The sequence below is a fragment of the Pinus tabuliformis genome, chromosome Q (assembly GCF_031772625.1).
Source record: "Pinus tabuliformis cultivar Carrire ecotype Pingquan chromosome Q, CPIR1, whole genome shotgun sequence".
NCBI lineage: Eukaryota > Viridiplantae > Streptophyta > Pinopsida > Pinales > Pinaceae > Pinus > Pinus tabuliformis.
In genome coordinates this window covers 733,073,863-733,101,063 of record NC_142296.1, presented here as the reverse complement: position 1 = coordinate 733,101,063, position 27,201 = coordinate 733,073,863, and the positions used below count along the sequence as shown (strand labels likewise).

Sequence of the window (27,201 nt, the reverse complement as noted above, 5' to 3'; positions counted from 1 at the left end):
CCGTCCTCTTTCTGTACCTTCTTACGAAATTTCAATCTGATTCGCAGAGAGAAAGTTATGACGATTTTCCCAGGTCACCTGTTTTGAATGTAATTCAGGAGTCTGCAAAAAGACCAACTTCCTCAGATCATATCTCCGCAAATATCGCGCGAAAAGCTCTGAAATTCGGACCCAAGGTTCAGCGCGATTTCTTCTCAAATGGGTTTTTTTGCGACTTCTGAAACGTCACAGAAAAAAGTTATAGCAAAAATGTCACGATGACCTGTTTGGAGCAGCAAAACTCTATAATCCAAAGCTCTGATACCAAATGTTATGAAACCAGCTCAAGAAAAGATAGATCAATGCCTTAGAATTCAACCTCTTCAAGGGGGAAACCTCATTTACATTACATAAATGAACAATTCTTCGATGATTCAAATGACAAAACCTCCTTTCTATATATAAGAGTCTAAGGAGTCACAATATAATCCAGCCGACCTAACAATAATAATATAAAGCCACAAAAATAACAATAAAGGGATTCTATGGAGCACAGAAATAACAATATTGGGGTAATAGGGGCACAACAATATAAATAAAGGGTATAACTACAATTGTAATGGGGTAATCACTAGTATTATAGGGACCCAACATAATCCAATTAATGAAATTTTATTTAAATTTTACCTATATGCTTATTTTAGTTTCTAATCCAATATTTATTTCAGTTTTCGCTGATTTCTATTTTCGTTTTGTTTTAAACTTAAGATACAAAAATCACTCAATGACAACATGTGAATCACCGTAACTGAATTATCACTTTTGTGATTTTGCTAATACTAAGTGGCTAAAATCAATTTTCATTTTCTTTCATTTTTCTTGTTAGGTTCAAATTCATTTCATTTCAATGAAAGTCTAAAGTCTTTCAAAGCAACATGATGGCCATACTTGAGGATTGTTCCACTAGGCTTCTTATCATATTTTGGATTGCCAAATCTACTTCATTCGCCAACAATCACATTAAATGCTAAAATTTCAAAACAATGAACCACAATATCTGAATGATTACCTTTAGCAATTTCAATCCCAAAATCACTAGAAGTTAGACAACAATAAAGAATTTTAATTTCAATGCTCTTCATTTCATTTTGAAACTTGAAAAATAATCTAAAAATCGCATTGTCTAGCTCCACACTTTTACTTACATATCTTACAAGCTTCAGTTAATTTGTCCTGCCCTTACAAAAGTATGTTTAGACATATAAGCTACCAACACATCTACCTAAACATTTACAAACTCTCAACATTGTCCACAATTTTGAATTTTTTGTTTTAAATAAGGTGGTTGTAAATTTATTGCTTTTTGCAACATCAAAGTAAAATAACAAAAAATCATAGAACCCCCTTCTCACACCCAAAGTTTCTTTAATTAATCACTATGCGCACATTCTCACTAAGAGTTTGATTTTAGTTTGCAACTGTTGCGTCACTTTGAAAGTTCACTGCCACTTTCATTACCAAACCTTTTCCTATTAATATTCAAGCATTCAATGTGTTTTCAAATTGAATCTTTTTCCTTTTAACATTCAAAAACATACTTCAATGAGTTTTCAAATGGAAGTCCTTACATTTAAGTTTGTTCCTCATCTTTTTCTCAAGGAAAATCATCCTCTCAACCCGAGGACAAAAGTGAGGGTCATTATTCATAGGCACAACAATATTCATAGGCACGTAGTTATTACAACAAAATTTCTCATCATCATGTCACTCACAGGGAATTGAACCTGGGTGGAAGAGATGATAGTCATTCTACCAAACCACCCAAGATAACCCCAATTGACATCCCTTGTCTCATCTTTATATACAAAGCTTACAACATTTATCTTTATATACAAAGCTTACGACATCCCTTGTCTCGTCTTTATATACAAAGCTTACAATATTTTGATGGTCCCTTGAGTCAAATCTATACAATCAATTTTTACAATCAAATTTTTTTTTCAGAATAAAGAAGTTTCGAATTAATGTCATTGTGTATCACTATATATGAAGTCCTAACAGTCAACAGCTCCATGTAGTATTCAAGTGAGACATGTTTTTGGAAAAACATCGAGAAGGTCACGGTGGACATGATAACCTACACAAGTGGCCGAGTACCAAGTAAAGAAGCTAAACTTTATGAGGGGAGCGTGCTCTCTTCTCTAAACTTCATGTGATTCCATGCTCAATCACAGCAGTTACAGTAACTTTATGACTTCGATAAGTTCATGGTATTTTGCTAACATAAATGTGATTTAACTTTAAGTGATAACTTATTGTCATTAGAATAAACACGTACCTCCTGCAGAAGTAGACCATTACAATGTGTAGTCATCCATGCTAAAAATGATAAAATCTGCATTAAGACAAATATCCTGAAAATCCAAAATGAAACCCCTATTTTTTATAATATATATTCAACTTCGCTCTTCGCCCCATTCTCTGAAAATCCAAAATGAAACCCCTATTTTTTATATTATATATTCAACTTCGCTCTTCGCCCCTTTCTCTCAGGCCCACTTCTTTTTTTGTTTTTCCTTGCTTGTTTTTATTTATGCTTTTACTTCTTTCTTTTTACCCTTACCCACATGTCAGCTGAAACCTACTTTGAGCTAACTGTTGCCCTCCTCCAACCCAGTGTGATGTCCTTTAAACAATTTTGTTGATGATCAATTGGAAGTCACATAGAAGAATACATAGATCACAGAATCCAAAAAAAAAATTGTCCAAACTTGATACGCTACTACAGATGACCAAATATAGGACGTTAACCTGCTGAATATTCATCAGCGCAATCCAACTACTGATATCGAAATTATTCTTGTAACTCTTCAAAATCAACATTTGGATAACTAATTTGAATATTTTTCTCACGAAATCATTCTAAACTACTTATTATTCTAAACAACAATAAGTACTTTGGCTTTTACAAAGCTATATCAGCAAAGATCTATATATATCCAATTATGATATCAAACGAAAATTTAAACCACGATTCCTTAACAAAACATCTCGATGATCAATGTCATGCTAATGACCTTATCATAAAGTTTAACAACAGTAATCTTGAACAATTAACATTACTTTAATTTAATATGGATTTAACAGGATCAACCCTAATTATGAACCAAGGACCAAGAACCAATCTCCTTAGACAATTATGAACCATTCTTGTTCAACTTTTAAATTACCAAAATGTGCATGACCATAACATCGTTACTATTAACAACAGTCCTCAACCAAATTACACTCAACCACCCACTCTTCAACTCTAGAGCTTAGATCTTTCCGTACCACTTACTATAGTATAAGTACCAAAGGATGCCTTGTTAGTTCACTAGATATATGACCCAAAGGAAATATCAAGACCCATATTGACAGGTTCAAGGGTAGTAGTATTTTGTTTATGTGCGTGTGACAACAGGATTAAGATGATCTTTCAATTTACATATACTTAGAACAATATTGGAAATACTTCTTATGCTAAGTCTACTAAAGATAAATAGTCTAAGAGAAGCTATTTTGCACGCTTTCTCTGTGATCACCAACAGCCGTAATCGATTTCCCAATTGTAAAATATATTTGGCCGCATATGTAGATATATGCATGTATTTTACATGCACGTGCATAAGTGCGAGGGGCATGTCAACGATAAAAGAATGATCACAAGCATTACTTAGCTTATGTACTCTATTTTAAAGAATCTGGTGACCAATAGCTTCTCTCTTTACGTAGGCCACATCCCCTGTTAACCACAACCAACCCTGCTATAAGCTGAAAACAACAACCAATCAGCCACCGATTTGAAAGATAGTATGACAGGAGTGTAAGCATCATAACAAGTTACTTACTAGCTTGCTATTTGAGAAATCATTCCACTTTTCTAGATTGTACTAGGCACCACCTACAATACTGCTTTCCTGCCAAGTTTTCTCTTGGCGTTAATCATTTGGCACCAATGGATGCAGTTACAACAGACCAAGTAAAAAACTAAGTTATGTAAATATGGATCTAAACATGAAACTCCAACTGTAATCTCTCTATTTTCAAATACTGCCCCCAACATGTTTGGAGGGTGTGGGAATGGAAATTGCAAAATATATACACCACTTTAACCACTTTGTTGCTTGATTACATACTCATGCCGCATGAGCACTACTATGTTCTTTTGGACTGCAATATGAAAATTGAGACAAATATTAAAAGTAATAATAACTTAAAGGTAATTAAAAATAAAAATAAATAAATAACACTACGCTCAAATAAAAATATAATGCATCATGCGGTTGCTTTTGCAACCCTGTCATGGAGCTATAGAAGCATTAGTTGAATCTCAAAAGAAGAAGAGCCTCTTTAAAAATAAAGGAAGAAAGAAGAAACCATCTATTTGAAGACCAAAGGCCTTAAGGCTTATCAAGTTCCTCAGCTATCATTTGAGAACCACCGAAATTACTAATTGAGAAGTTTTTACTCTCCCATCATGGCATCTATTGAGACTTTCCAAAGGCTAAATTCAAATATTGTGCCTATCTATCCTGCAAAGGACATGGTACTGCATCAATTAGCCACCCTCATTAAGTTGGTCAAAAATTAAATACATTCGAATTGAAAAACTTTGAAGCTGATCTGTCAAAAATTCAGTGTCCACATTAGCATTGAGAAAATGTAACGCTGATCCTCAACATCTCTTTAACAGAAAATTCAGAGATATATTTAACTTTGTAAGGGTAAAAATAGCTCAATCAGACAATCGCAAAATAAGAAGAGTATTTATCAGTGGCAGTTCAGCCTTACATCAGTTGGATGCAAAAAGGTCACCAAATCCGTGGATGCAGATAAGATGCACTCCAGGAGACGGACATAGCAACTGAACCTAAAAAATTGCCAAGAGTTACTTTATTCATATTGTATTCATCATTTTTTGGGACTAGGTGATGGCATGTTTACATCCTCCAGACTCATATCCTGAAGATTTAGCAGCAATGAATCAGAATTCAAAAACACCCTATTAGTTGAGTTAGAGATAGTATGCGCTATTTCCCGGCTGGCCTCAATCTTTCTCAATGTGATAAAAGCTGGATTATTTGAAATAGCTTCACCAATAAGCTGAGCACTTGTGGCTTCTCCCTGTGATCAAACCAGGATATCAAGATATCAACAAAGATAAGAAAACATTTTGACAGCTGACTGGAACCAATATGTACTGTTTTATCATATAGACATTTATATGATATACCTGAGCTCTAATGATAGCACTCCTCTTATCTTGTTCTGCCTTCTCCACAACAAACTTGGCACGTTCTGCTTCTTGAGCAGCAACTTGCTTTGCTTCAATGGCTGCTGTGAACTCTCTTCCAAAAGTAAGGCTTGTTATTGAGACATCATCCAATGCAATGTTGAAATTAGCAGCTCTCTCAGTCAAAATTCTCCTTATTTCTCTGCTTACTGCCTGGAACATAATTGTATCACATTCACAGTCGCAAAGGGAAAGCTACATAGAATCCCAAAAAAAAGAAAAACAGCAGCACAGTGCTAACCACAGACTCAAAAGGTATACCTAACACATACCTCTCTCTGAGTGATAAGTTGACTTGCATTGTACTGTGCTACCACAGCTTTCAATGTCTCGTGGATGATTGAAGGCAACACTCTTTCATTGTAATTTTCTCCAAGGGTCCTGTAAATTGTTGGTAACTGATCTGGCATTGGCCTTGTAAGAACTCGGAGACCAATCTTAACCTGTAATCAAATAAACAGATTATCAGCTGCATGATATTAATATGCTTTACAGTCCAACCAAACCAATTTCATTATGTAACAAGCAATTTGTTTATAGATCCGTAAATCATGTGCATTTGATCCCAGCAATTGTAACATGTCCAAGAAGGCCACCAGTAATATATTATACAGAATACAAACTCCAGATCCAAAATATGCTCCATATGACTTGTCTCAAACAGTCACCCCACGCATACAACATTGTTTGGACATGCTTTTGACATGTTCGAAGGCTATAATAGTCCCAAGCTATAATCAAGAAATGTCTATTTGAGAATAATGATAATAAAAATAATAAAGTGGAAAGATTAACACTGCAACCTCTTATGGCTATAAAATCACGTCAAAAACCAAACATAGACGGTCTGCTCAAAATATTCATGATCTACAACAGGGATAGATTGCAAAAGAACCAGGCACTTCCAACAGGCTTGTATTGATATACATAAAGCACATGCTTGCAAGGAACAGGGAACAGGATAAACTAATGGATTTGTATCTTTGTATCTGGATGGAGCACCAACAAGTTCCGAGCTAATTCACAAAGATGTTCCAAGAGCAATTTTTTTTCCAAGAAACAACAGTTTTTGAGTGGGGCAGCTTAATATTCAAGCCTATGGCCCTAGTATTGATATGCAATTCATGGCAATATTAAATTCTTAAAGCAAATTTGAGAGTGATTCCGACATCATTGCATTTCACATGGAAAAAGTAGAATTTTAGATTTCACTCTGTTAAATTTGGCAACTAGGGCCAAACTCCACCTTGGACAGTTCATATGATGGAGATGATATTTTTGTTGGATTCCTCTTTCTGAGAGGTGTAGGATTGATCTAAAAATCATCTCATTCTTGTTGAAGAAAAGTGTAACTAGGTTCGGTATTTGTCAATGTAATTTTGATCTTTGTACTTGTCAAGAAAAAAAAAATATTATTTTTTGTAAATTATATGAATGAGTTTCTTGCTCATTCCATAGGTCTAGGAAAGTCAAAGAGTCAAAATCATGTTAAAGAGCTCTTCTTGAGCATTTATGTAATGTACATGGATCAACCTAGTGTCAAGTAGCCCTCCAAGACAAGCACCATCCTCCAAAGAAGAATTCTGCCTGCAAAAACGATGAGAAAGACAAGTTGGCTTCAAAGTATATAAAGATGGCACATCGGCTCAACAAAAGGACGCAATGGTTTACTGGCTCATGTCGGCTTGCATATATGGTCAAGTAACTATATATATGCAGCTAGAATAATCAACGAATAGACACAACTTCGGATCACTCTGAAACTTCATAAGATACAGGAAGGATAGTATCTCAGTAATACAAACAGTAACATACTCAATACATAATCTCGGTGATACGAAACAGTGACACTGACAGAACCTCGATATATGATCTCGGTGAAAAGTTCTGTTTCAGTGCTTGGTGGATGCTCTCATCATACAAATCGAAGTAACTGACTCGGCGTTACCGTCTCCATGCCAACACTGTCTTGGCATTCCTGTCTTAACGCATATATATTCTCGGATACAAACGCAGTCATATATTCTCAGCATACAAACGCAGTCATACAAACGCAGATATATTCTAGAATACAAAGGCAGTCATATATTATCGGCATACAAATGCAGATATATTCTCGGGATACGAACACAGTCATTGTGAGATGTATTCTCAACATACTTGCAGATACAGTCAGTGACAATGATGATAATCATGATTCTGAAGAAGACAAGGTGAATATCTCAGTAATGAAGCAGCAGCCATGATCTAGATGAAGATTTCATTGAAGGAACAGCAGTGTGACAGCAGTTATGAAGATCTCAGTGCCATAGTAAAGATAGCTTCAGTATTACAGCAATGATGATGACCTCAGCAGTGTCAAAGAAGAGGATTGGTGTCTTGGCCTTGGAGTAGCTGAATAGGTCAAGGGTCATGGTCTTGGTGTTCGTCAATAGGAATCTCTATAAGAAGAATTTTGTGCAGGTTTTCCTCTCCAAGAGGGAGAGGTTTTGGCCCTGGCAGAATGCCATATCTTGTGCTCTTGTCTCTTTGCTTTGATAGCTATTAGTTGAAGTAAGAAATATACACACTAATGATAATAAGCAAAAGATTGTGCTAATAATCTAAAGACAAAATGCCTCACAAATAGTTATCATGTAAGAAGAATCTCATTAACTACATATGCCCTAGATTCTTCAACATGGTATCAGAGCTATGGTTACAGTCAAAGAAAGGGCAGAAAAGAGACATTTCAAGGATCAAGTTTCTAGCAGGGCATCAAAGCAAGCTGAAGGACATCAAGATCTGCATTAAAGAAACACAATGCTAGTCCAGTCTCAAGGCAGTCATGAGGATGTGGTGTCAATAAAAGGAATGCCACTGCAAAATTCAGAAATGAGAAAGATGCCACTTCAAAGACATCACCTTGACTTAAGTCATAACACAACAACAATCTTAGAACTCTCCTTCTCTAATATACCACAGTTTTGATAAAGTCTCAGCCCATGATGATGCTCCAGTCTCAGCCTATGGTGATGCTACAGTCTCTGCCTAACCTACCATAGTAAGAAAGGTCTCACTGATTCAATGTCATCACAGTTAGATGAAATGATCCTCTAAAGATCTGAAGTAACCAAGTAAGTATTAAAGTAAACAAGTCAAAGGTACGTATGAATCTCTAAGATTAGCTAGTTTAATTTATAACCTTCAGATAGTCCATGTGATTCTTAAAAAGTTTAGATATGAAATAAATTAAATTGATCCTATATATTCGAAATCTAACTTGAAAAATGAAGGCATATTCTTGGTACCACAGTTTTGCTTGAAAGCATATATTGCAGGCCACTATTAAGGACTTGCTAAAAGATCAAGGAATATGAAGGAAGGCATCACAAAGGTTTGTCAAAAGTCACAGGTATGTCTATTATAAAGTTTTTGTTATTCTCTTTGTCAAATCCTATCTACACTACTAATGTTCATCTTGTTTAGATCTCTTGAATCATAAAAGATTCTTGTTTGAGGTAATTCATCATCTGATGAATCTACCACCCTCTTCATCTCTAAATTGTTTGAATGAAAAGAACCTTGAAAGGTTCTCTGGAAACCCTAACCTAAGGGCATATTGATAGGATGTCAATCCCTAAACCTTCTTAAGAATATTAATGATAAAAATTGCTACATTGATTGACATAAATTGATGATGTGTGAAACCCTAAACCTAATTAGGGCTATCAATGAAGAAATTCCTATATTGGTTGATTTATTGATAATGTCATGATCATGGAAGCTCTAACCTATTAAGGTTGAAATCTTGAACCATTGAAGTTCTGATGGAATAAGGATTTGCTTTGACAATGAATCAAAACCCTAAGTTTTGGTTAGGTATACAAGCAAGATCTGTGCCATGAAAAGTCCTAGGAATGAAACCCTAGGTACATGTTTCTTTTCCTAGCTTAGTCTTGGTCAATGTATTGTCTAACTATATAATGTGTCTATACATGACAGCTATCTCCTAGAAATATGTGCTGATCAAATTTTCTAAAGATTATGGGATCTAGGGTTTGATAGTCAAGCCCTAGTCAAAGTTTGAAAGTTCTAGGATGATGAGTGAAATCTAGGGTTTGTAACTAAATCCTAGTAATGATTAAATTCTCAAGTATGTGTATTCATCTGAACCTATAAATTGTGTGCTATAGATAGAAAATCTAGGGTTTACCTCAAACCCTAGTAAGAAACACCGTTGTGTGCTATAGATAGAAATCTAGGGTTTACCTCAAACCCTAGTAAGAAACACCTTATATGTTGATAATTGATTGAAAATCTATGGTTTACATCAAACCCTAGTAGAAGCAATTCATGCTGATAAAATTTAGGGTTTACCGAAAAACTCTAGTAGATAGTCTATCATATGGTTTCTCAAGTTATCTAATCATGATTGAATTGTTGATATGACTTAGGGTTTGTATCAAACCTAGTCTAGATGAGTGAAGTAATTAAGAGTGTAATCTCTTATTGATTATGAAAAATATAAATGCTTCCACTACTATAAAGTTTTTGTTATGACCAATTCGTGCTTCTACAGAATTGGTTTGTACTTGCTATCTAAGTGGTGCACGTACATCATATTGGTAAAGAAGCTAGTAAAAGAAGTTGACATGAGATCAAGGAAGATGATGGAAGAAGACAATATGACCTAAAATGAGGTATGTATGCTTGTATTTAATTTTATAATGTCATGTCGTATGGTTGCAGGTAACTTGGATCACTACTTCTATCTTAAGAAGCATGATCAAGAGAAAAAGGATCTCCTCCTCTGAAAAGATGCAGAAAAGCATAAGTCACACTAGATGAAATCAACATAATATGTCCTCATATAAAGTATGAGGTGGTTGACTACGATTACAATAACTCTGACTAAAAATCCCTGAGAATGGAATGAGTGACAAAGGAAGAGATCGTGAGCTATGCAACCAAGACGAAGGCAATCAACATCCAAAATACCAAGAAGATTTGAATAAGAAATCTCTCGGAAAGATATGAAGACTCTGATGTAACTCTGGAAAAGATGAAGACCCTTGACAATGGATATATTTGGGAGATATGTCAATATGTGTGCAAGATGTTGATACCTACAGAAAGATGTCGTGATGAAGAGCCACCTAGTAAGGTACGATTTGATTTAATGATATACTTGATTTCTTGAATAATATCTGGATAAGTTCATGCAGGGCTACTTACAAGTACAACTAGCATTCATGTGATGAATGGAAGAAGCATGATGAGAAGAAGTAGTCATATGATGACGGTTCTAGATATGAAGAAGGCCACTTTCCATGATGAAATCAATAACGTGACGAACTAAGGAGGAAAGTGATCAATGATTGTTGCCCTACAAGAAAGAAGCTCAACTAACTTTCATGACATCAAGAAGAGAAGTTGATCAAGCAGCTAAAGGACCCACGAAGAAGAAGTTGCTGATGTATTGAAGAGTCCCTAGCTAAAAGGAAGCTCTGACAGGTCCCTGATCAAGAGGGAGCTTGAATTAGATCACCCCTGATTACAAAGGAGTGACAATTGTGTTTTTCTATTTCATGTGTCATGCACTAGACCAAGACTAACAATCGTAAGTCTAGATGAAGGCCATGAATGGAAATGAAGACACATGATAGACACAACATTCTTGTCTTCACCTGGGAAGAAAGAATGGAGGGTTGGGTAATCATCTGGCATCCGATACTCTTTGAGGATGTGTAGGGCATCCAAGATAAGAGTAGGCAAGAGGATCAATATTCTTTGAGGGTTGGGAACCCAACATAAGAATTGTCCTAGAAGGTCATACTCAATGAACACCCAGATGGGTATGTACCTTGAGAGACAATGATGAAGGTGTGTTAAGTTTAGGTATTTTCTATGCTTAGAGCAATTTATTTCAATTTTCACAGTTAGCTCAATATCTTTTCCAGATTAGCAATCACATCAGCATTAAAGTAAACTACAGATAGAACATAAACATAAATCACAGAAGACAAGCCAAGACAAGAGGACACAAGATGTGGTGCTAGCCAGGGACAAACCCCAATGTGGGGAAACCCTTGATCAATTTTTCTTCTATGTTCTTCAATAGTTCAGCAAAGAGAGAGAGAGAGAGAGAGAGAGAGAGTACATTTACAACAAAAGTCAACACTTTAACTTTCTAGATAAGAGAATAGATCATCTCTACATGAGATCAGTTGAAGACATGATGCATCCACTGATTCTCCAAGGTGACTCCTTCACCTATCATTGTGTTACATGTCGTCCATGTGCTGCACCTCACCGTGCTGCACCATGCTACACTCATCATCACAGTGCTAGACCTAATGACCATGCTATGCACTTCATGTTGCTGCTCCTGTCACTGTGCTTCTCCAATCACTAGGTTGCTCTCATCACGGATCTGCACTCTATGTTGCACTCATCATCACTGCATTCAATCATGTAGCTGCATCATACATAGTGTTGTGTTATGCATCACGTCATGCTGCACCCTTTTTACATTATGTTGCATTGCTACCCATCACTATATGCTGATAGCACTATGCTATACTAGTTGTTGTCCCATAATATGTCCAGCTACACCAACATGCCCAAATAGTCCAATTAGGTCATGTTGTCATTTGTTTGCACAGCGATTTGTTGCACACCTCGTTAGGGCACTTGCAGCAACCCTAGTTGCATCACACAGTCAACAAACTAACCCTTTAAGGGCTACGGCATACCCTCATAGGTCTCCTCCTCACCCACGCAGCGTGCTTAGGGTGTTGTCCACTCTTGAAGCCCTCACACAGCCTCTAATTGTGTGCTATGGCCTGCGACCTAGCACAACAGATTGTTGTAGCAACAGACCTCCGAAAATGTGCCAAAATAACTTCCAAACAGCAACGTGTTTGACCCTTAGGAACTTGACCTAACAGTCAGCCTTCTTGGCCCTCTTCACAGCAAACTCGGATCTTGATTATATCACTATTCCTCAAGCACTCAACCTCCTGTAGCAGAATTCGGATCCCTGATTTCCGACGCTATCCAGACTCTAGGTTGTTGCAGCTAGGGTATATCCACATCACCCTTAGATAGGGCAGCATAGGGCCTCCTCTAGTTGTTGGTTAGGGCCTTTCCCTTTGCTGCGGATTAGGGCTCCCTTTAGCTGCGGATTAGGGCCTCTTAGATCTGCGGCCAAATCTCCTACAAGTTTGCGGCTAGGGCTCTCCTAGATGACCTTTCTTTAGGGCTGCATAGAAGGCATCTCCTCTAGACCTCCTCTTCCACTAAAAACCCAAACAAGTGGATAGTGAGATCACAAGAGATGATATCAAATGACTTGAAGTCCTCTTTTATTTATACTAAAACATTGAGCACAAGTGGGGTATATTTGGTTGTTGGCCGACCTTGACGAATTGCCGATAACACAAATAAATTCATATCTCCATGAATACTTATCGGAATCGGATGATCCTTAGATCAATCCTACACCTCTCAATGAGGGATCCAAGAAAAATATCAACTGCCATTAATAAGATGACCCACATGGAGTTTGGCCCTAGTTGCCAATTTTAACACTCCCTTTCAACTAGGGAGAACTCCATCTGTTGATCCATATGTCCGACTATACTATCTCTGCCATCAGTGCCCTACACTGCTCTGCTTTGCTCTACTTTGTTGTGTTGAGCTCTGCTTAGTTCTACTCTGCTGAGCTCTGCTCATTTCTGCTTTGTTGAACCATGAAGAAGAAGAATTGATCGAGAATGTCTCATACTATTCTCTACTGACCCGAAGTCAATTTCATTGATCCCAGATCAATATCACAAGAGAGTGTCTCAAACCACTCATATTGATCCCAGATCAGTTTCATTGATCCCAGATCAATGGAGGTCATCCTTGCATAGGGAGTACAATAGATACAACGATGCGTCCATCGATAGTACTACTATGGTCCCTAACCCCATTTCCTTGCTCATTGATCAGATGAGAGGTATTTCCCATGAGCCCCAGACTGCATCGGTAGGATGCCTCGACAAGAGAACTAATCATCCTGCCCACAGGAGAACGAATCATCCTGTCCCACAGTCGTCACAGGAGAACTAATCATTCCAGCCCACAGGAGAACTAATCATCTTGTTCCATAGTTGCCACGAGGTATCACAGGGAAAGGTTGAACCTGTCACCCTGTATATAGCACACCATGAGGGGAAGGTGAGTCGCCCTGTGATCGTATCTCGCTCCAGTAAGTACCCCAAGCCCCCCAGAGCTCAATGCATGCAACATGCAAGACCCTTATACGAAGGTCTCTCAACAACTCCAAGTCGTTCAAGAAAATCACAGATTTGACCTTTCCCCGAGGCTTTGACAAAGTGTCTGCAACCTGTACATCAGTCTCAATGCGATGGAGCCTCCTCGTTCATTGACTTACCATATCCCAGATAAGGTAGTATCTGATGTCTGTCTGCTAGAGCAATCATCGAACACGGAATTCCTCAATAATCGAATCCCCCCTGATTGTCACAAAGAATCATAGTGGTATTCATCATGTGTACAAACAAATCACTGAAGAGCTTCCACTACCAGGCAGCTTCACACGAGATCATACTCGTAGCTATGTATTCAGTCTCGGCAGTGCTTATTGCAACAGACTTCTGCTTCTTGCTCATCCATGATATCGAAGCAGAATCCAGAGAGAACCAACACTGCCTGCCAAGTCAGCATTCGAATAATCATGCAGCTTCATACTTCCGGCAGTGTATCTCAATCCATGAGAGATTGTGCCCTGAAGATATCTAAGCAGATTCTCGGCACCAATCTAGTGAGGCTCAACCAAATATGAGCTCACTATGCTAACTGCAAAGCATATATAAAAACTTCACCAAGAACATCAATGCAGATGAGTTTATGAAACCAATGTTGTTAAAAGCGCGAGCAGGATTAAATCGGCGCCGGGAATGAAGCGGAAAAAATCAGAAAAAGCGGGAAAAAAGCGGAAAAAAGCGGGAAAAAGCGTTTGGTACAAAAATATTCATTTTTTTTTCATTTTTTTTCAATTTTTTTAATATCTAAACCATCTACAACATAAAATAAATACATTGACACATAAATATGATAAGAAAACTAATATATAAGATGTTTAATATCATTTCTAGCGCTAAAATCACACATAACATTGAATCATGTCCTGAATAGTAAGTCCTGACTCCTGAGTCCCAGCTCAGCCTCAAAATATCAACAAAAAATATGATAATGTATATCATCATGTCATAATGTCATAGACTCATATACAATAAAATGAAAGTCTAATCCTATTGATTTCCTATGCCCCTCTTGCGAGAAAATGTCACAGCTTTCTCTTTCCCTCTAGATGTAGATGTTGGTGCCTGTGCTGGTGGAAATGGCAATGGAGTTTGATGTGCTCTAGAAGCTGAAGAACTAGAAGTATGAGCTACAGGAGGTAGACCACGTCCTCTAATGGTCCTAGTGGTAGCCCGGGTAGGCGGTGTCACCTCCTCCTCCTCCTCCTCCTCCTGCACTAACCAATCATCAGTAGAATCCATGAGAGGCCTCTCGGCCTCAACCCTCCATGCAGCAGTGGTGTCAATCCCATCCAATGAGATGGCATCCACATCAGGTGTCCTCTCAAGTTGCCTCACCCACAATCGAAGATTGTAGTAGACGTAGACCATGTCATTAAGTCGTTGGGACTCCAACCTGTACAAAGATCATGAAATAATAATTAAACAAGGAAATTGGTGGTCTCCTCTTGAATTTGTCCTACAAGCACTTAGATTTGCTCACAAACCCTCCAGCTCCTTTCTCCAACACCTTCTCCTCCTTCCGCGCGCGCCCACTGTCCAAATGACCAAAAAAAAATCCAAATTTTCATTATAAATCGCGCTGCCAGGGACCCCCGAGCTTTTTTACGAAAAAAGCGCGCTTTTTTCGAAAAAAGCGGAAAAAAAAATTAGGCACTTTTTTCCCATAAAAAGCGCGCTTTTTTGATTTAATCGCGCTGTTAACAACACTGTATGAAACTCAAAGGCATTTCCCAAATCTAGTCCAGCATCACCACCATATAATTTTTGAAAGTTAAAATCCTCGAGGTAGTCACAAGCTTGTAATTTACCATTCCATGTCTGGAATCCAACTCCCTCTTACTTTTGCAAGTGAGAGGGTCTGCACCTATCAGAAATAGGTCGTTTCTCAAAAGGTGTTGGTATGAGAGTTCTATCATCCACAACCTTTAAATAATGGTTTGGATCGGCTTCATTTTTAGCGAATCTCAGCTTCATCAGACAGCTATCAATCCTCTCATATTAGGCCCGGGGTGTCTTACTTCAAGCCATAGAGGGCTTTCTTCCACTTGTATACATGAGATTCCCAACCATGAATCTTAAACCCCTCAGGTTGTTCCAAACCTGTGGACCTGCTACATGAGGGAAATGGTCCCCTTGTAAGATTTTCCTCAGTACATCTCAGGCATGTACCTTTATGCTTTTCTTGAATTCAAGTATCCGAGTCACCATCTGACTCACATCGGTTAGGGCCTCATAAAATAGATCTCAGGTGTTATAGATGAGATATGTCATGATACCCAATGGACCATCCTACAACTTGACACAAATTGCCAACCCTGAACCCATGAGTAAAAGCATCTTTGAAAATTTCATTTTCAAACATGTACCTTTCCATCGATGAATGCCACCCTGTAACCTTTGACTTCCATTGCCGAAATGGACACCGGGTTCTTCTTGTGATCAGGTACATAAGAGATTCTGTAAATGAATCAAGTTACCCTCATTCAATTACGGGGTAACATTCCCTACACCCTTTCCAGGATAGGTGGCATTGGCTCCAAGTATAATCCCACGATTGTTTCCATCTCTAACAAATTAGAGAGCGCACCCTTCTATCTGATGAAGTGCCTTGAAGCACTATAATCGATAAGCCAGATTTCCAAAGAATTTGAAGGAGAGGGCCAATACAAGATAACACTTCTTTATCTTATCAAAAACAACATTTGATTCTTCATACCTGGGGTTCCTTGCTTTCTCTGAAGAGTCAGTTGTTTCCTTGATGACATGCATTACTTGTCATTCCTTTGAACATTGAAGATGTCCCTGGAATGATTGTTATCAACATCAAGTGATGTGTCCCTGCCATTCGGACACTTCTTCGCATAATGGCCAAACTAGTTATCTGCCTTTCCTTCCACCCTGAGATCTGGTCTTCCCAATGAAGTGATCTTTAGGTGGGCCATATTTCGCTGCGCTATTCTAATAATATTCTCTACTTCGATTTCACCCTTGATGAATTTGAAGAGGGATGAGGAACCCATTGATCCTTTTGTCCTTTCCTAACTGTCTTCGATGATTGCTCTTTCACTCTTGCTTGGGCATTGTCTTCACCTCACCTCTGATACCATGTTAAGTTTAGGTATGTTCTATGCTTAGAGCAATTTATTTCAATTTTCACAGTTAGCTCAATATCTTTTCCAAATTAGCAATCACATCAGCATTAAAGTAAACTACAGATAGAACATAAACATAAATTGCAGAAGACAAGCCAAGACAAGAGGACACAAGATGTGGCGCTAGCCAGGGACAAACCCCAATGTGGGGAAACCCTTGATCAATTTTTCTTCTATGTTCTTCAATAGTTCAGCAGAGAGAGAGAGAGAGAGAGAGAGTACATTTACAACAGAAGTCAACACTTTGACTTTCTAGATAAGAGAATAGATCATCTCTACATGAGATCAGTTGAAGACATGCTGCTTCAACTGATTCTCCAAGGTGACTCCTTCACCTATCATAGTGCTGCATCTCGTCCATGTGCTACACCTCACCGTGCTGCACCATGCTACACTCATCATCACAGTGCTAGACCTAATGACCATGCTATGCACTTCATGTTGCTGCTCTTGTCACTGTGCTTCTCCAATCACTGGGTTGCTCTCATCACGAATCTGCACCCTATGTTGCACTCATCATCACTGCATCCAATCATGTAGCTGCATCATACATAGTGTTCTGCTATGCATCACGTCATGCTGCACCCTTTTTACAGTATGTTGCATTGCTACCCATCACTGTATGCTGATAGCACTATGTTGTACTAGCTGTTGTCCCATAATATGTCTAGCTACACCAACATGCCCAAATAGTCCAATTAGGTCATGATGTCATTTGTTTGCACAGCTATTTGCTGCACACCTAGTTAGGGCACTTGCAGCAGCCCTAGTTTCATCCCACAGTCAACAAACTAACCCTTTAAGGGTTGCGGCATACCCTCATAGGTCTCCTCCTCACCCACGCTGCTTGCTTAGGGTGTTGTCCACCCTTGACAGCCCTCACACAGCCTCTAGTTGTGTGCTATGGCCTGCGGCCTAGCACAACAGATTGTTGTAGCAACAGACCTCCGAAAATGTGCCAAAATAACTTCCAAACAACAACGTGTTTGACCCTTAGGAACTCGGCCTAACAGTCAGCCTTCTCGGCCCTCTTCACAGCAAACTCGGATCCTGATTATATCACTGTTCCAGCCCTAAGACTATCTGCACTTACCTCAGCCACTCGGCCTCCTGTAGCAGACTTCGAATCCCTGTTTTCCCACGTTGTCCAGACTCTAGGTTGTTGCGGCTAGGGTATATCCATATCACCCTTAGGTAGGGCAGCGTAGGGCCTCCTCTAGTTGTTGGTTAGGGCCTTCCCTTTGCTGCAGATTAGGGCTCCCTTTAGCTGCGGATTAGGACTCCCTTTTGGCTGCGGATTAGGGCTCTTCTAGCTGCGGATTAGGGCCTCTTAGATCTGCGGCTAGATCTCCTACAAGTCTATGGCTAGGGCTCTCCTGGATGACCCTTCTTTAGGGCTGTGTAGAAGGCATCTCCTCTAGACCTCTTCTTCCACTAAAAACCCAAACAAGTGGAGAGTGAGATCACAAGAGATGATATCAAATGACTTGAAGTCCTCCTTTATTTATACTAAAACGTTGAACACAAGTGAGGTATATTTGGTTGTTGGCCGACCTTGACGAATTGCCCATAACACAAATAAATTCATATCTCCATGAATACTTATCGGAATCAAATGATCTTTAGATCAATCCTACACCTCTAAATGAAAGGGATCCAAGAAAAATGCCAATTGCCATTAATAAGATGACCCACATGGAGTTTGGCCCTAGTTTCCAATTTTAACAAGGTGTCTATAAATCATTGACCTCGACAGCATTGTAGCTCATGGTCTCATGGAGAGATGGAGCTATTAGTCAAGGCCTTACACTGTGACAATGTTGGTTGATATGATGTTATGCAGATGGGATTACCAATCTGATTCTTCTTATGAGAAATTCTGCAGATTGAGAATAACAAAGTATCATTGTAAATACCTCCCTAGTTAAGAGGGAGTGTTGAAGAAAAGTGTAACTAGGTTCGGTATTTGTCAATGTAATTTTAATCTTTGTACTTGTCAAAAAAAAGAAATATTACCTTTTGTAAATTATATGAATGAGCTTCTTGCTCATTCCATAGGTCTAGGAAAGTCAAAGAGTCAAAATCATGTTAAAGATCTCTTCTTAAGCATTTATGTAATGTACATGGATCAACCTAGTGTCAAGTAGCCCTCCAAGACAAGCACCATCCTCCAAAGAAGAAGTTTGCCTGCAAAAACGATGAGAAAGACAAGTCGGCTTCAAAGTATATAAAGATGGCACGTTGGCTCAACAAAAGGACGTAACAGTTTACTGGCTCATGTCGGCTTGCATATATGGTCAAGTAACTATATATATTTATATATATATATATATATATATATATATATATATATATATATATATGCAGCTAGAATAATCAACGAATAGATACAACTTTGGATCACTCTGAAACTTCATAAGATACAGGAAGGATAGTATCTCGGTAATACAAACAGTAACATACTCAATACATGATCTTCATGATACGAAACAGTGACAAAGTGACAGAACCACGATATATGATCTCGGTGAAAAGCTTTGTTTCGGTGCTCGGTAGATGCTCTCATCATACAAATCGAAATAACTGACTCGGCATTACCGTCTCCATGCCAACAATGTCTTGGCATTCCTGTCTTAACGCAGATATATTCTCAACATACAAACGCAGTCATGTATTCTCGGCATACAAACGCAGTCATACAAACGTAGATATATTCTCAACATACAAACACAGATATATTCTTGGGATACGAACGCAATCGTTGTAAGATGTATTCTCAACATATTTGCAGATACAATCAGTGACAATGATGATAATCATGACTCTGAAGAAGATAAGGTGAATATCTCAGTGATGAAGCAGAAGCCATGATCTAGATGAAGATTTCATTGAAGTAATAGCAGTGTGACAGCAGTTATGAAGATCTCAATGGCATAGTAAAGATAGCTTCAGTATTACAGCAATGATGATGACCTCAGCAATGTCAAAGAAGAGGATTGGTGTCTTGGTCTTGGAGTAGTTGAATAGGTCAAGAGCCATGGTCTTGGTGTTTGTCAATAGGAATCTCTATAAGAAGAATTTCGTACGGGTTTTCCTCTCCAAGAGGGACAGGGTTTGCCCCTGGCAGAATGCCATATCTTGTGCTTTTGTCTCTTTGCTTTGATAGCTATTTGTTGAAGTAAGAAATACACACACTAATGATAATAAGCAAAAGATTGTGCTAATAATCTAAAAACAAAATGCCTCACAAATAGTTATCATGTAAGAAGAATCTCATTAACTACATATGCCCTAGATTCTTCAACAATACTGACATGTATAAATGGAATTATGAATTTATTTCTTCTATGGACAAATTGTCAAGGTCGGCATTTCCTTACATATTTCTTCTATTGACAATTTTGGCATTTCCTTACATATTCATGAGCATCTCTAAATAGAGTGGGCCAATAATAGCCAGCATGAATGATCTTATGGGCTGTTGTATCAGCTCCAAAATGTCCTCCTGCTGGTCCATCATGTAATTCCTGCAAAACCTTTTGTGCTTCAGGTTTTTCTAGGCATCTTAATAAGATTGAATCATAATTTTGCCTAAAAAGCACATCATCAATAATTGTAAAATTTTTTGCTTTCAATCTAATGGCCCTTTTGTTTTTGTAAGACAGGTTAGGAGGTGCATATCCGTTTTTCAAATAAAAGATTAAGTCAGCATATTGTGACTCAGAATCAGTAATACTTATCTGGTTAATTTCTTCGGTTTGATCTGTATCACTTGATTCTGGAATGTTGGATGCTCCTGCCAATAACCTGCAAAAACCTTGACCTCTAACAATCTTTGCTGGTTTAATTTCTAAGTCATATTCTTGAAGTGTTGTAACCCAATTTGCCCTTTTTTCACCTAGCTCCTTTTGGATCAATAGTTGCCTTACCGCAGGAAAGGGAACTATTACTTTTGTGTGGGTTTTTAAAAGGAAGGGTCTGTAATGTTTGACAGCTTTATATACAGCAAAGGCTTGTTTTTCTACTTCGGAGTAATTCAATTCAGCACCCTGAAGATTTGAACTATAGAATGAAATGGGTGCTTCCAAATTGTGATCATTGAGCTGCGTGAGTACTGCTGCATAAGACAAGGTGGATGCGATAGTATACAATGTAAAATGATTAGAAAAATTAGGAGTATTTAAGGCTGGGGCATTGATTATTGATTGCTTGATTAAATCAAATGCTTCCTTTTCTGCTGATCCCCACTTAAAGACTGAATTTTTCTTAATCATAGTTTGAAGTGGCAAAATAATTTGAGAAAAATCTGGAACAAATCTTTTGACAAAATTGATTTGGCCTAAAAATGACTGCATGGATTTTTTATTATGAGGGAAAGGGATTTCAGAGATTTCTTTGATCCGGTCAGGATCAATATAAATGCCATCTTTAGACACAATGAAGCCTAAGAGCTTTCCTTGGTCAAGAGCAAAGAAAGATTTTTTAGGGTTAAGAGAAATACCATATCTTTTGCAGCGTTGAAAGATTTGATTTAGATCATGCAAATGATTTGACCTCTCTTTGGAAAATACAGTAATATCATCTAGATAGACGACTATTGTTCTATTAATCAACCCTTTAAAAGCTATATCCATCGCTCTTTGGAACGTCGCTCCTGCATTAATAAGTCCGAAAGGCATTTTCTGATATGCATATGTTCCCCATTTTGTTCTGAATGTGGTTTTAAGCTGGTCATCAGGATGGACCAGAACTTGGTTATATCCTGAGAAACCGTCTAGAAAGGACATTAACTCAGAGCCTGCTACTGATTGGAGTATTTGCTCCATGGTAGGTAATGAGAAATTGTCTTTTAAGCTCGCCTTGTTCAAATTTCTGAAATCAATACAAATCCTAATGTTGCCATTTTTCTTTCTGACTGGCACCATATTGGAGACCCAGTTTGAGTGCCGAACGGGAAAAATAATCTTAGCTTTCAAGAGTTTGTTAAGTTCAGATTTTATTTGACTCTCTAAGTTCGGATGTGTTTTTCTCAACTTCTGCTGAATTGGTTTATGATCGGGAAGCATTGGAATGGTATGTTGGATGATGGATGTATCATATGTCTTTAAATCATCATATTTCCAAGCAAAAACCTGTTTATTTTTCCTTAACAGTCTAATGAATGCCTCCTTCTCTTCCAAGGAAAGTCCTAATCCTAAATTAATGTTTTGAGGAGTTTGCTCAGTGCCAAGGTTTATCAACTCAAACCTTAGGGTAGAACTATGGAGCTTTGCATTAGTCACAGGTTTAAACCTGTCTTTAATATCATAAAGATCCTCTAGCTTTACCACAGGCTTAGGGATTGAATTTTCCTCAGTTTTACCTCTCATTTGAAGGTCATGCTCATTTTCCTCGATGATTTGATCATCATAGGACTTTTCGGAAGTTAAGAACTGCAAAATGTCTTCATCATGGTTGAATACTCTCCAATTTGTGACATTGTCAGGAATTGATGGCCTAAAAAGCAATTCTACTGAAAATCTATCTGGGCTGTAGTCTTCGGAAGGTAGGAGCTTGGAGGCAACATTGGCTAGCAAGTCAGCTGCCGAATTTTGAGATCTGGGAATAGGAGAAATATTGAATGCCAAAAAGTGGGAGGTAAGTTCTTGTGTCAGCGATTGATAATGCTTGAGATGGGTGGAAAGACAATGAATTGTATTCCTTACCTGTTTGATAATAATTTCAGAATCTCCGAACACTTTCAAATATTGGACCTTGAGGCCGATGGCTTTATATAGCCCTTGGACTAAGGCTTCATACTCTGCTGTGTTATTTGTGCATTCAAATTCTAACCTACAGGACAACATTGTTTTTTCCCCTTGTGGGCTAATCAAAATACATCCTGCTCCTGAGCCCTCACTAGATTTGGACCCATCGAAATATAACGACCAAAATAAAGAAGTATTAACAATTTTATTTACAGTTTTCTCAGTATCATTGAAACATCTAGACCTATCTGTTTGTGAAAAATTCTCAATCTGAGATGCAAAATGGTTTACTGAGAAAGGGGATGGCTGGGCAGCGAAGTTGCCAAAGAATGACTCTGATGAATAATTCCCCAAAATGTTGTTATTAAATGCTATTGGTTGGTTTTCTTGCTCAAACTCAGTAACTGTATGGGTCATATGTTTTTCCCGGTCGATCCTTATTTGATTTGGCTTACCCTTATAGGGAAGCCACATATGTGACCAATCAGTAGAAATATACCCATGCAGTTTTTCAGACCAATCCCTGCTCAAGATCAAACCGTAAAATTCAGGTATATCGGCTATTAGGATATCAATCCTTTGTACTATTCTGGGATAAGCAGATAACCTGATAGTTACGGAATTAATCTCTCCCAAAACCTGTACTTTAGTCCTGTCCAACTGTACAATATGAATAGCAGACTTCTGGGGTTCAATGTTCAGTTTGGAACAAACTGAAGCTGGCATTATGTTAGAAGATGCCCCCGAGTCAATCAAACAGTTGTGCAGGTTTCTATTGTAGATCTCATAGGTTAGAAGGAAAGGTGGAGTATGAGAGTTTGATCTATCTCCAATTAGGACTGCATCAGTAGCTTCAACCATACCAGAAGGTGGTTGACCTGTATCGTTAGCAGCTTTAGCACTGGGAAGAGGTGAAGTGGGAACAGCATTTAATTCTTTGAGAAGCAATTTCTGTTGATGTTTTAATTTGCTAAGTTCAAACATGGTAATGTTTGCCTTAGTTTTCTTCATATCATCAACAATATTGTAATCCATTGAATCGGATACTAACAAAGTTTTAGATGTTGAAGGAGTGTTTGAGGTTGAAGGTTGGTTTTGGGGAATTGCCGCAGGTGGCTTCTTTGTAGATACTTTTTCCTTTGTTGTAGCAGCACCTGCACTCCTTTTCTTTGAAGTTGCCTGAATAGGTTCGGAGGTACTTTTACTCCTAGTAGTGACAGGGAACGCTTCTTCTTCATTATCGGTATCGGAGTTAGGCAGTATGAAATCCCACATTCCGTGACATTCAACAATCTCCTCTTCTTCATCAGTAGGTGTAGCTGTTTCTTCTTCTCCTTCTTCAAGATCTGAATCTGCATTCGATATAACATTTGGTGGTTTTGATTCAGTTTTCTTATAATTTCTAAAGGGTCTTTTGGTTGAGGTTTCGGCTACCTGTTTCTTTATTTCAACCATTTCGTTTGACAAAGTCTTGAGGACCTTTTGCAAACCCTCCATGTCATATGGATCTTTTGGGGTTTTCTTCCTTGAATCATCTTTAAAAGAAACTTTTTTGGCTTTTCTGTCTTCCAGAGCAGCTTTCTTTTCTAGAGCATTAATGCGTTTCTCCACAGCAAGTGCTTCTTTCATGTTTTCAGCTAAAGTAGGTTTGCCAGCCCTGTCTACAAAAATAGCTATATTGGCAGGTAGGGCGGTTATGTACCATTCGCTTCGGATTTGCTCACTTGGTTTGGAGGCCGTTGGGATTTTATTCAAGAGTTTATTGAATCGGGCATTAAATTCCTTAATTGGTTCCCTATGCTCTATCCTAAGATTGGAGAGATCGTTTATTAGTGTAGCCAAAGACCTATCATCTCCATACTTGGTAAGAAACTGTTCTTGGCAAGTGTTCCAACTGGTAATGGAACCAGAGGGTAAAGAAAAATACCAGGATCCTGCTGATCCTTGCAAAGTATAAGGGAAAAGTCTAACAACAACATCTTGTTCTGTCACTCCTTTCAAGTTGACTGCCAACATAAAGTTATTAATATGTTCCTCAGCTTGGGTCCCATCATCTGGGTTAAACTTGGGTAGCCATTTTTCAGGAGCATCAGGTAATGCATGCAATGGTGCAGGCATGTTGACTGCACCAGGCCTGGTCCATGGATCTGCCATTATAACAGCAGTAGCAGATGATGCTACTGTTGAAATTCCAAATGTCTGGGAAGGAAATAATGTTGCGGAGTGAGCAGATGGGGATGTTAAAGCTCCTAATCCCTGATGGACAACAATATGTAATGGGGGAGTGGATGGTTGACTTCGCACAGGGGAAGGTGAGATGGAGGATGTGGATGAAAGCTCTTCACTGTCAGATCCTTCAGTATATTTCTTCGCCTTTTTCCTTTTGGGTAAAGGGAACTCAGTAGGTTCAATACCGAGCTTTTCGCTCTGAAGTCTGGTGAGAGGATGAGGTAGATTAAACTGCGAAGTCACACTGCTTTGTGATACCTCAGATTTCTGTGGTGAAATCGAGAAGCTCTGAAGTTTGTGGATAAGAGACTGAACTTCAGGGGATTCAAGACTTAATTGTTTCGGAGTATGATGGATTTGAGCAGTGGTAATTGATTCCTCTTCTTCTTGTTTGGATACTGGAGAACCAGCATGCAATTGGGAAGTACGAGGAGATACGGAGGGAGAATTACTCTTAGAATGGCCTACAGATTTAGGTTTGCTTGCCATTCACAGTTGAGCCCCTCCTTCTAGCGCCAAAAATGTTGATGCCCCGAAAATCGTTGTATCAACATTGGGGGATAACCACCCGGTCCGAACTTTAGTACAGCTCCTTTTCCGTTTGGAATGGTGGCTCCGACTGGGGATAATGGGACCAGTTTCCCAGAAATGGATAAACGGAATGAATGAATGATTGGTTGACTAATCTAATGATAGGCGAATAACTTGATCTATTGGCGAAATAAAAGAACTACTACTAATCCCGGGAACTATTGTACTTTTAAAGTGTAGCGCTTGATGATCTATATTTATAAACAGGCATGTAGATGACTCTATTCAATAAACATGGACTTTTATTCATTCAAGAATTACTTTGCTTAAATCGTTAAACAAAGGGATCAGCGCAATATTGCTACACTTTATATATCATCGATACATATATGATCAAAGGAAAGGCATCCCATAAACATCCAATAGTGGAAAGAATAAAGAAATGCTGTTAAAACACATACATATATGCGATAATAGCAAAGGTAATCAAATAACAATTCATATGAAAAGAATGAATTCAGACATAGATAATAGTACCATATGAGCTGCTAGACACTCCCAATATCAATCGCTATCTGAGATTCTTCCTTCAACGCAGAAATACTTTCAAACAAAGACAGTAGTGCACATTTGCATAAAAGCTTCCTTGTCAAAATTAGAATAACTGGTCCAGTTTCATAAAAGAATATGGCTGAAGCACAATAGTGCAACTTCAGTCTTTAAGTCAAGTACAAAACTTTACGACCCTTTCCAAAACAATGAAAGGGTCTATAAATACTTAATTAATCTAACTATCTACGAAACTGAAATCCTACTTAATTGGTATCAATTGATTTTGATCATATTTTTCTCAGCAATCTGGCAGTCGGCAGCATGAATCATCAAGTAGGCTGTTTGCCTTTAAATCTGAGCTGACTTATCACAAGCATTGGCTCCACTTCGGGTGGTCTGTTGAGGCGAGAGCTGAGCTGGGCGGCATAGGTGGCATCCTGAATATCGGGGATAATATACCCGATTGCATCTGTAAGGCACTTGAGGGCGGCTCTCTGAGTGTGTGGTTTTACCAAGAAGAACCAATAGGTGTCCCACGTTAAACTGTTAATTCCAGCAATTAATCTCCCCTTTTCCTCTAGATCTGGATAACATGACTGCTCCAATGTTTTCATCGCTGTCAATTTTCCTGGTGTGCATTGGGAAATCATGTTTGATAAGTAGAGAGTGTTATTAACTAATTCAACCAAATTGCTTGAAGTTGATTTGCATCTTGAAACTGCCCTCTCTGCTTTCATTAACTGGGACTGCCATTCTGTAAAGAGTATATCTTTATGTGACTCTAAAATTCTTGGTAAATTCGCCGCTTGTCCTTGATCAGTATCTTGCCAGTCAAGAAATGCAGCTATCATTTCTTCAGCTTGATCCAATTCCGTCCTAGCCTTTTCTACTTTATCACTTATGGATGCCGTTAATTCACATAGTGGCTCTGCCTGGGCGATTTGTTGACATAGAAGCTTAATTTGGGCTATCAATGCAGTATTTATCTGTAGTGCTTCTACTCTGAATTCAGTTACTTGTGGAACGCCCTTTGTCTTCTCAAGCTGTGCTGATAGTTGAGCAATTTGCTCATCTTTTGTTTTCAGCATTTTCTCATTTGCTGCCTTCAATTGCGCCAAGGCCTCTGACAATTCTTTCTGCTTTTGGATTGCACTGTGGTCAATCCTTTGTTTTTCCGCCTGCAATTGTTGAGTTAGTTGATTGTTTACTTGTTGTTGTGTCAACAATTGCTGTTCTGCCTGCTCCGCTTTCTGCTTTGCTTCAGTTAGCTGTGCCTGTAATAAGAAGATTTCCTGGTCTTTTGTTTTCAGTAAAAGACTCACCTCTGATGCCTTATCTATTGTTGCTGCCGAATAGGC

General features: G+C 38.4%; 1 protein-coding gene across 1 annotated transcript in view; it reads right to left on the bottom strand.

The window, feature by feature from the left end:
* Positions 1 to 4,597: 4,597 nt before the first annotated feature.
* The window catches only part of LOC149221620 (prohibitin-1, mitochondrial-like), a 117,602-nt gene continuing 94,998 nt past the window's right edge, over positions 4,598 to 27,201 (bottom strand). The window contains exons 4-6 of the mRNA XM_089385158.1: positions 5,587 to 5,757; positions 5,255 to 5,467; positions 4,598 to 5,145 (exon numbers count right to left, since the gene is read on the bottom strand). Of these exons, the coding sequence (XP_089241284.1) occupies positions 4,933 to 5,145; positions 5,255 to 5,467; positions 5,587 to 5,757 (597 nt within the window). The 3' untranslated portion in view covers positions 4,598 to 4,932. The remainder of the gene's footprint in view (positions 5,146 to 5,254; positions 5,468 to 5,586; positions 5,758 to 27,201) is intronic.